Raw genomic sequence first — 11,359 nt, 5'->3', positions numbered from 1 at the left:
ACCACCCACGAAAATTAACTCAAAACGAATTAAGGACTTAAATGTAAGACCTAAAACCGTAAAACTTCCAGAAGAAAACAAGGGGGAGGAAGGTCCTTGACATTAGTCTTGGCAATGATTTTTTTGGATACAACACCAAAAGCAGAAGAAACAAAAGCAAAAATCAACATGTGGGACTACATCAAACTAAAAAGCTTCTGCAAGCAAAACCACCAACCAACAAAATGAAAAGGCACCCTACAGAATGGGAGAAAATATTTGCAAGCCATATACCTACTATGAGGTTAACATCCAAAATATATAAGGAACTCATGTAACTCCATAGCAAAAAAACCCCCCAAAAATCCAATTAAAAAATGGGCAGAGGACCTGAATAGACATTTTTCCAAAGAAGACATACAAAAGGCCAACAAGTATGGGAAAGGTGTTCAACATCTCTACCCACCAGGGAAACACAAATGAAACCACAGTGAGATATCATCTCACATGTTAGAGTGGCTATCATCAAAAAGAGATAACAAATGCTGGTAAAGACGTGAAGAAAATGAAACCCTTGTACACTGCTGGTGGGAATATAAATCAGTATAGCCACTATGGAGAGCAGTATGGTTGCTCCTCAAAAACCTAAAAATAGAACTACAATATGATCCAGCAATCTCCCTTCTGGGTATAGGTCCAAAGATAAAATCACTGTCTCAAATAGATTTCTGCACTCCCACGTTTATTGCAGCACTACTGACAAAAGCCAAGACATGGAAACAACCTAAGTGCCCATCAACAGATGAATGCATAAGGAAAATGTGACACACATACACACAATCGAATATTATTCAGTCATAAAAAAGAAGGAAATCCTCCCATTTTCGACAACACGGATGGACCCTGAGAGCATTATGCTAAGTGAAACAAGTCAGATGAAAACAAATACCATATAATTTCACTTATATGTGGAATCTAAAAACACTGAACTCATGCAAACGGAGAGCAGAATGGTGGATGGCAGGCACTGAGGGGTGGAGGAAATGCAGAGATGTTGGTTAAAGGATACAAATTTTCAGTCAGAAGATAATTAAGTTCCAGGGATCTAATGCACAGCATGGTGACCACAGTTACTGACACTGGATTGCACGCTTGAAAGACGCTATGAGAGCAGAGCTCTACTGTTTTCATGACAATAACAGAATAGTAATTACGTGAGGTGAAGCACGTGTTAACCAACCTCACTGTGATAAATATTTCACAATACATGTGTGCATCAAATCATCACATTGTACATCTTAAACTTGCACAATGTTATATGTCAATTATATCTCAATAAAGCTGGGGAAAAAATACTTTTTCATGTATTCAAATTCCCAACGTGTTTAGCTCTTTTCTTTTTCCAAAAGCACCAATTCCTAGAGAGCTCAAATGACTTAAGCAAAGATATTAGGATCTGGCCCATCATCCTAATGAGGAACAGCTGCCATCTCTGGAAGCCTGGTTTCGGCAGCCAGAGCTATACAAAGAGAAGGTATCTGCTCTCAGAGAACAGGGTAGGCGACAGGACACGGAGAAGTAAACAGTTCTCATAACGCTGCTTTCTTTCGGCTTCTCTTATGCATCCAGGTGTCTCACCCTTTTTCCATGCTTTTTACATCATTACCTACCTTATCACAGAGACGAACAACTTATAAAAATGACCCCTGCAAATGTAAATTCACAAAGCCCACAAGCTCACCTTTAAGTAATTCATGACGCCAATATTTTTCATCCGGTCAGCAAAGGTATTGAACGCCTCCACGTTGCTTTTAGGGTGATAATACAGAATTTCACTCCCAAGCTTCCAAATAATCTGTCAAAACAGAGATGACTAACAAAAATGTAAAATCCTTGCCTTAACCAATCTCTGCCTCAGAAAGCTATTTTTTTCTGATTACATTAAAAAACAACCTATAATTCCTTTTCCTAGATACTGCTGTCAACATATTACTGTATTTCACCTAGTGAAACTAATATTACATCTTATGTGATAAAATCTTTTCCATCAATTAAATTAAAATACCAGATAACTATAACACAGTCAATTTTAAGTCAGCAGTCCAAAGAACGTAGGCAGTTAAGACACATATTGAAGATAAAAATTTTAATTAGTATGAGAGGAAGAATATTAAAGTCAGAAAACCTGAGTTCTAGCAACACTGACTTCTTCACTGCTCTCAGCCTCCTAATTATCCACAAAATGAGAGCAATGGACTAGACGTTTCCTGAGCTCCCATTGAGCTCTACCACTCGATTTACAGAACTCCAATATAAGAATTTCATCAGCTACGGACAAATTTTAATAAAAATATTTTCTCCCCAGAACACCAAAGCTTTGCTGACAGAACTCGGAGCTCTTCTTTTTCATGGGAACGAATCTCTATTTCTATTACTCTAATTTAAGGTACTTCAATAAAACTGACCTTAAAGTAAATGGAAGTGAATTTTAAATCAATTCTTCCTGTAAACATATATATATATTGGTTGTTCAGCATAATAACGATACTCATCTTTCCAACTCAGAAAGAGAGATCGAGATTTCATTTGTAGAACACCAAATTGTAGTATTTTGGAGCTTAAAGGAAACTTGGGAATTATCTATCACAGTTCTTCTTAAATCTAGTTGTATGTAAGAATTATCTGGGGCACTTGTTAAAAATAAATATTACAGAGACTCAGACTCTGATTCAGCAGGAGGGGAGGGGAGACAGGAATCTATATTTTCAACAAACGCCCTAAGTAATTCATATAGAGCCAAACAAGTATCCGGAAACCACTGATTCCATCCTTTATTTTACAAAACAAATTCTGGACAAAAAGGGCCTGTAACTTGCCCAATGTTTTATAGATGTACATAACTTTATTCCTTAAACTAAATTTTCGATCAATAAATTTTTTTTTCAGATTTTTTTGGCTCCATTAGATATCAAACTGATGCAATGGTTACTGTATTAATAAAAGCTATCTGAGATAGTCATGTGAAGTTATTTGTGGATAAACCGTCTTTTACTGAACAAATGTAACAGAAGAGGCCAGGCACTGATCTAGATCCCGGCCCTGGTGGAATTTACTTCTATCTTAGAGAGACAATAACCAAGAAACTTAGTAATTAAATTAGCAAGTATCCTGGGATGGAGCAGGATAAGGGGATCAGGAGTGCCAGCTGGAAAGTGGGGGGGTGGCATGCAGCTGCAATGGTAAACAGCCATGGCAGGCCTCTCAGAAATGTGACCTGCAGGAGGGTAGCCATAGTGAGACCTGAAGAAAGACCTTTCCAAGTAAAGGAAATCGCTAAGGCAAAGGCAATGAGGCAGGAGCATATCTGGCCTGTTCAAGTAACAGCAAGGAGGCAGTGAGTTTGGAGAAGAAAACACAAGAGGGAGAGCGACAGCAGATGAGGTCAGAGAGGTCGAAGAAGAAAAGGGAGTGAGCGGACCACGCAGAACTCGCAGGCGATCAGAAGGACTTTGGCTTCTACTCCGAGTGAAACAGGAGGCTATCACAGTGTCTTCAGCAGAGGAGTGACACGATCTGACTTATGCTTTACAAGGATCATGCTGCGTCATTGGTCATTAAGGAAACGCAAATCAAAACCATGATGAGCTACCATTTCACAACCACTAGGACGGCTATAATGAAAAAGACAGACAGTAACACAGGTTGGCAAGGATGTGGAGAAACTAGAATCCTCATATATTGCTGGTAGGAATATAAAATGGTGCAGCCACTTTGGAAAACGGTCTATGAAGTTTAAGAATTACCATATGACCCAGCCATCCTTCTCCTAAGTATATACCTAAGAGAAATTACAACAAACATCCCTATAGAAACTTGTACCCAAATGTTCACAGCAGCATTATTCACAATAACCAAAAAGTGGAAACAACCCAGATGTCTAACAACTAATGAACAGATACATATAATGTGATATATCCATACAATGGAATGCTATTTTGCAATATGAAGGAATAAAGTACTAATACATGCTGTAACATGGATAAACCTTGAAAACATTATGTTCAGTGAAAAACATCATTCACAAACGTCATATATTATACAACTCCACTTATATGAAATGTCCAGAATGGAAAGTAGATTAATGGATGCCAGGGGCTGGAGATTATGGGGACGAACAGGGAGTGACTGCGAGTGAACAGGGTCTCCTTTTGAGGGGACAAAAATGTTCTAAATTTAGACTGTGGTAATGGTTGCACATCTCTGTGAATATACAAAAAAACACTGAATTATACAACTTAAATGGGTGAATTGTATGGTGCGTTAATAATATCTTAATAAAGGTAGGATCACTCTGGCTGCTATGCTGGAAACAGACTGGGGGTGGAGAAGGGGGAGCAGTCCTCAGGGAGGCGACAGTGGCTGGGACCAAGGGGCAGCAAGGGAGGTGGTGAGAAGTACTCAGACTGTAGGTATATTTTGAAACTAGAGTCAACAGGATTTTCTGATCGTTTGGATATGGTTATGAAAGAAAGATTAACTCCAGGGTTTGGCCCTAGCAATTAGATACATAAAGTAACCATCCTGTGAGATGAGGAAAATTAGTTTAGACAGGGAAGCTCAGAAAATCCCTTTTAGCTCTGTTGGTATGATATGACCATTAGATATCCAAGTGGTGATGTGGAGGAGACAGCTGGGTTAGGAATCTGGACTTGGAGATGTCAGGGCCATAGACAGACAACTGGGAATTGCCAGCATATAGACCAAATTTAAGGCTATGAAACTGACTGAGATCTTTAAGAGCGAGTTCAGACAATGAAGAGGACTAAGGACTGAGTTCTGGGGCCCAGGTCCAAAGGCCAGAAAGAGAAGCAGTCAGAAAAGGAGACTGAGGAATGTCCAGTGAGGCAGGAGAGAAAACTGACAGAGGGCGGTGTCTTGGAACCAGATGAAGAAAGGTTATCACACAGGAAGGAATGATCTCCTGTGTTAAATACTGCTGACAGATCAAGTTAGAGGAGCACTGAGAATCCGCCACTGGATTTAGCAACATGGAAATCACTGTTGACCTCGACAAAGCAATTTGGGAGAATCAGTGATGCTGGCGGTGGGGGGAGCCTAAATGGAGAGGGTTGGCGGAGAAGAAGGATGCACTCTCTTTCCAGGAGCTCTGCTGAAAGGGAGAGTGGAAAAACGGGGCACGGCCTGCAGAGAAAATGGGGGTCAAGAGATGATTTTAAGATGGAAAAAATAACATTTGTATGATGATAGGAAACATCCTATAGCGAAGGGACATTAATGACAGAGGCAAAGAAGGAAGAATTACTGGAATGAATGAAAATACTAAGGAATCTGAGAATTCAAACTATTTTCAGTCTCCTTTAAAATCATAGGAAGTAAAAAAAAGTACACACAAAAATGCCCCGATACAAACTCTCCACCCAAAACTACTTTCGGTAGCTTTTAGAAAAATCAACATGAGATGCTGCAGAAGCTATTCCGGTGGAGCTCAGGAGGCAGGAACTCGCAGACCTCCACAGTCTCTTGGAGCAGATGCGCACTCACCTCCGGGGCGGCCTGCCTCTTGCAGCTGTCCGAATCTTCCAAGACCTGCAAATAGCTGTGCATGTATTCCGCAGCCTGCTGCCACCGGTGCTTCAGCAGAGCTTCCTGGATAAAACTTAAACAAGCACTTGTCGTCTGCGCAAAATCCTTCTCCTTTTTCCCTCCAGTCGCTACAAAGATTAAAGAGACGAGTTTCACCACAGTGACCCCAATGCAACAACTCAAAAACCTTACTTCTATAAGCAGAAGTTTTAACAAGTAGAACAGAGGGTATTACTTAACCCAGGCCACCCCAATATCAAAGCTAGCTTCACTTGTTTTTGTTTTGTTTATCAAAAATTGTAGAAGGATCTGACGATTTTTTATAACAGATCACTATGTACTTTTTTCACAAATAATTCAAGAGTTCAAAGACCAGATCCACTGCTATAACTAAAATCCATCCATTGCTATCTACTTACTTATGTGACTAAGGTGTGTCAGAATTTTCATCATTTAAAACAAAATAGAATTGAAGCTAAATCTTTCCTTCTTCTAGAAATACATACTATTCATCCACAGATATATGAAGTAATTGGACAAAAATGATAACTATATTTTACTGAGATAAAAAGCAACCAAAACTTACTTTTAATACTTAAATTTTGATAAAACTTTTAATACTTGTTATTTTGATCAGCTGTGTACAACTATTAATTTAATGCTATCTCAATCCAGAAGAAATTTTAATACTTAAAACCTTGTAGGATATTAACAAAAATAATTAAAACTAGGTAGATACTTTTACTGAAAGAATAAAAGTATAAAACAAAAAGGCACAACACAAAATTTCCATCTATTAAAAGCATTTCATAAATATTTTTAAATGGTTGATGAAAAGTATCACATCCCTAGGCTGTTTAGATTCCACCAGATAGGTAGCTTTATATATATATATATATATATATATATTTTTTTTTTTCTTTTTTTTTTTTTGGTGAGGAAGATTGGCTGTGAGCTAACATCTGTGCCAATCTTCCTCTATTTTATATGTGGGATGCCACCACAGCATGGCTTGATGAGTGGTGCGTAGGTCCACACCTGGGATCCGAACTTGGAAAACCCAGGCCACCAAAGCGGAGCACGCAAACTTAACCACTATGCCACTGGGCCAGCCCCTCCACCAGATCTATTTTTTAAAGTAATATAATAATTTTATTTAAAGATACCAACATACACTGGAAATTATATCTTTTGCAACTATCGAGTGTAGGATACAATTTTTAGATGGCATTTTAGAACAGTACAAGGTAGTACCTAATTTTCCAAAAAAATAAAAGTAGAGGCCTACTGCTCTAGACTAGCGCTTCTCACACGTTTTCAGTGTGCAAACAAACCCCCTGGGGATCCTGATGCTTGCTACTCAGGGTGATCCTGGAACCAGCAGCTTAGGATCACAGGGAGCTCATGAGAAATAAGCTCTCTGAATCAGAAGCTGCATTTAACAAGATCTACACCCAACCTCCCAGGATCAGCAGCAACACCACGCAAAATACCTCTTCCCTAAAACCTCGTTTATTCCCCTAAAGGAAAATTAATCTCAGGCCAAACTCCCCTCCATCCCTCCAGTGTTCACACCCCAGACTGGAAATCGACTTTAGACACTATTCCTAAATCCTTGGAAAAGTCCCCTCCCATCTTCCAACTCAGCCTCGTGACCTCAGGAATCTCTCTCACGTCATCCTTTTGTGAGCAAAAGATAACAATTGTCAAGGAAAATGCATTTTGATGGAATGAGATACAATAAAGAACCAGCGTCATCAACCTAACTTCTAATGCCCTTGAAAGAATCTGGACACTTGTCAGTCTGTCAACAAATACTTTTTGAGCACCACTATGCACCAAGAACTATTCTAGGTACTCGACACACAGCTCTATTCCAGCTGGGCCCCTGCCTTCAAAGTTTTTATTCTAGGGGGCACACGCTTCCAAGTGCCAAAAGACATCAGAATAAAAAAAATAAATAATTGTTAGGAAACTGTGTTTTCCTACCATCAGCTAATTATCACTACAGTGTCAATATTACCTGCAACTATTTTCTCATTACAAAGTATTTTGCATTTAAGGGGCTGGCCCCGTGGCTGAGTGGTTAAGTTCACGTGCTCCGCTTCAGCGGCCTGGGGTTTTGCCAGTTCGATCCTGGGTGCGGACATGGCACTGCTCATCCAGCCATGATGAGATGGCATCCCACATAGCACAACCAGAGGGACCTACAACTAGAATATACAACTATATACTGGGGGGCTTTGGGGAGAAGAGGGAAAAAAAAAAGGAAAAGATTGGCAACAGATGTTACCTCAGTAGCTCAGGTACTAATCTTTAAAAAAAAAACAAAAAAATTGGGAGAGGAAATGCACATCTATGTATTAAAATAAAAAAGTAGGGCCAGCCCAGTGGCAGAGCGGTTACGTTCACATGCTCCACTTTGGCAGCCCAGGATTCGCCAGTTCGGATCCTACATGTGGACCTACGTGGCGCTTGTGAAGCCATGCTGTGGCAGGCATACCACATATAAAGTAGAGGAAGATGAGCACAGATGTTAGCTCTGGGCCAATCTTCCTCAGCAAAAAAAAAGAAAGAAAGACAGAAAGAAAAGAAAAGAGAAGTATTTTGTATTTAACAAGCCATCCATAACCTATAAAACATTTCTAAGCATGTAAATTCTGGACTTCAACCTACTTGTTTCTGGACTGACTCGAGCTCTCTAGAGAACAGTGGGGGCAGAAACGTGCCCAGGGAGGCCTTAACTAGCAGGAACTTTAGATGACTAGATCTCTGTAAGAACTGAAGTAGCACTCCTTCTGAAGTACCATCCATTCAAACCTGGTTTAAACCATGTGTCTTAATCCAGCAAAAATAAAAGGAGAAGAGAAGAAAGAAACTATTGATTTTTTTCAACACTCACTATGCACAAGGCTCTACGCTAGGCACTCTACATACATTATCCTATTTTTCATATCTCAGACACTAAAAGAATAGGCTTTGAGATCAGACAGGCCTACGTTTGACTCCTGGTACCAGCACTTAGAGGGTAAGTTCTTTGAAATTCAATTTCCTCATCTCTAAAATGGCTGAGCACATAGATTTACTGAGGATTACTTTGCTGAGATAATAAAATGAGATGATACTTGGAGTAACATAAAAAGAAATAGGAGCCAAATTCTAGAAGCCAAGAAATCTCAGGCAAGGGGAAAGAGGGCTAGACTAAGAAGATGTGTTTGGGTGGATCCAGAGGGTAAGGAGAAAAGTGCTGGTTCCAATGGATGCCCAGGAATACACCAGCCAACATGCAGGTAACTGCTTCTTTTATATATTCTGATAGGGGTTTATCTCATAGAAAAACTTCCTTCTATTTACATTAGAAGAAAATGGGGGGAAATATTCTTTATTTGAAACCTATTATAGATCAATTCTGTTAGGAATTATTTCATTGCAGTTCCATAGAAACTTCTTGAAAACAGAGACCCTGTCTTCTCCATCCATGTATCCCCAATATCTAGCCAATGCCAGAGATATAATAAATGCTCAGTATCGATAGAAAAAAAGTCTATCTACCATAATACAGACTATTGTTTATTAACTCAAAGGAAAATAACTGTAAAAGAAAAAAGAATCTATTTTTATGACTTCTTTTTTGCTTACAGTCTAAAATAACCTCCATATATTCCTATCTTGAAAACCGAACCAGCTCGGTTATTCATTTTTGTATCCATACTGAATCTTATCACCTCCATGCATTAAAGTTAAAATGGTTCTATCTTATTTTACTTACCCACAGTTTCTATATGCTTTTGGAGCCAAGGAAAATGCATTCCTGTTCCAGAGAGCTCACACCTTTCCCCCTGGTCATCCTCTGTTGTGGACTTTATCAATTCTTCACTGAAATCACTCATACCTATCCCAAACTGAGAACATCAGTTACTTTCTGTACATCTTAATCCACAGGCTTCCGAGTTATACAGAAAAAAAACAGCCATCTTTTTATCTAATAAACATCATTTGATCACCAAAATTAATTGCACCTAATAGTTCCTTTGAAGAAAGAAATGAATTTAATTATGTCGGCAAATGAGCTAAATGAATGATCCATTCAAAAAAAAGGACAACTACTACTATATTCAAGAATACACAAAGATAGATACTAACGTTTTAATTTAAAAAAAGTCTAGAGAAGAAAAAGCAAAACGATGCATAATAAAACAATACGACAAGTACAATAATAGTAGGAATTAACATTTATTGGGCCCATTCTATACACCAGGGATATAAATTACCTAATTTAATCCTTAGAGAAATCCTAAGGAAAGTACTATTATTTTCTTCCATTTTCATGAAAAAACTGAGGGGCTTAGCGAAATTATGTAACCTGGCCCAACCCCACAAGAAAGGAGAGGACAATATTCTAGAAACTAGAACACCCAACTACCTAGGATGAACAGAGCTTGGGGTCTGTGTGGAGGAGGAGGCAGAAGACAGAACTGACGGCGGGAAAGAAATCTAGAAAGAGTCATTTTCCAAGCTGAGTCTGGACTTCATGCACAAGATGTTCAGAGCCCCATATCCAATCGATTATTAGGTCCTGCTGATACTTGCTGGTATTTCTCCAATCTTCCCTCTTCTCCGCAATCCTCTACTACTACCCTAGCTCAGGACGCCTTCAAACTCGGTCTAGATTACTGCTTTAGCTTCCTAACTAGTTCCCCTGCCTCGAATTCTGCTTCTCCACACTACAGCCACGTAAACCTTTTAAAATCTAATTCTAGGGTTAGGAGCATGGGTTCGAAATAACACCGGAGTCTGAACCCGACCCACGTGTATTTTAAGGAGTCGTTCCAGAAGCAGCTCTCCCTTCCCAAATTCCCAAAGACTAAATTGGTGTCACGCGGTTGCCACGGTAACCAAAGCTTCTGCACCCCCTTCGGCCTCGTTCTCGGAACTGGAGGTTTCAGATCATGCGGAGAAAATAGCAAGAGAACACGAGTGAATCTAGCACGGCCCTCCCCGTTGCACTTTAAATGCACTCACCTGTCGAAAGCTGGAGCCCTTCTGCGACGCTAAACTCAAGCTCCGGACTCCCGAGCAAGCTGAGCACCCCTTCACCGGAAGCGGAGTTAGAGAGTGCTTTGAGTGAGCATGCGCAAAATCTGCCTGGGGGCGTTCCGGCGGCGCGCAGAGGCAGCCCCGCCCCTAGCTCCTCCCTCGGCGGTGGAGGCTTCGCTGTCCTCGCCACGACCCCAGACGTGACCCGGAAGTGACCGGGTACTGCCGCCCTTCCGTTGGCATGGCTCCAAATTTGTCACTTAGTCCGTTGGAGCCGTTAAATGGCAGACTTTAATTGCAAATGAACATTAGAGTGAGGGCGCCTAGATGAGAGGAGCAGTCAAAAAGCAGGGTGTCACCCGAGTAATTCACTGTACGATGACCTTTCGGTTTCTGCTTGGCTGGCGCACTGGGCTGGTCACGCAGGTGTGGCTGGCGGCCCAGACCGGATAAATTTTTACATAGCCTTTTAATTGCTTCCTTGAAATCTTTTTTCTCTTTTATTAAAGTTTTAGCTTTGAATTTAAGTGACTCTGACTGCGTCCCCAAAATTTGGCCAAGGATATCTTTTTCCTTCTCAGCAGGGAAGTTCTGTGGACCTGTCTGGGGTCACTTTTCATGAGGAACGTTGACAAACTTACATGAAATAGGGGTCGAAAGTAAGATGGTTAAATGTGAAAAGAGGGCAAGTTGAGGAGCTCTGGGGAAGATGGTCCTGGAAAAGCAGAGACCCATGGGA

At 40.3% G+C, this 11,359-nt stretch overlaps 1 protein-coding gene across 1 annotated transcript; it reads right to left on the bottom strand.

The window, feature by feature from the left end:
- Window positions 1-1,438: 1,438 nt before the first annotated feature.
- On the bottom strand, window positions 1,439-10,685 carry LOC124233571 (TATA box-binding protein-associated factor RNA polymerase I subunit A-like). Its single transcript, XM_046650713.1, has 4 exons — window positions 10,606-10,685; window positions 9,353-9,485; window positions 5,542-5,711; window positions 1,439-1,834 (listed from the first exon to the last, which is right to left on the bottom strand). Exons 2-4 carry the CDS (start codon window positions 9,471-9,473, stop codon window positions 1,700-1,702), a joined length of 426 nt encoding a protein of 141 aa, XP_046506669.1. The 5' UTR covers window positions 9,474-9,485; window positions 10,606-10,685; the 3' UTR covers window positions 1,439-1,699.
- Between the last annotated feature and the right edge of the window lie 674 nt (window positions 10,686-11,359).

This window comes from Equus quagga, unplaced genomic scaffold (genome assembly GCF_021613505.1).
Source record: "Equus quagga isolate Etosha38 unplaced genomic scaffold, UCLA_HA_Equagga_1.0 205244_RagTag, whole genome shotgun sequence".
Classification (NCBI taxonomy): Eukaryota; Metazoa; Chordata; class Mammalia; order Perissodactyla; family Equidae; genus Equus; species Equus quagga.
Note: the sequence above shows the minus strand (reverse complement) of the source record. Positions and strands in the feature narration are given on the sequence as shown.

Coding starts and splice junctions, on each gene's coding strand:
- LOC124233571 (XM_046650713.1), bottom strand. CDS start 9,473: ATGAGTGATTTCAGTGAAGAATTGATAAAGTCCACAACAGAGGATGAC. Junction 5,712..9,352: donor AAAGCATATAGAAACTGTGG/GTAAGTAAAATA, acceptor TAATCTTTGTAG/CGACTGGAGGGAAAAAGGAG. Junction 1,835..5,541: donor AGAGGCAGGCCGCCCCGGAG/GTGAGTGCGCAT, acceptor CTGTTTTGACAG/ATTATTTGGAAGCTTGGGAG.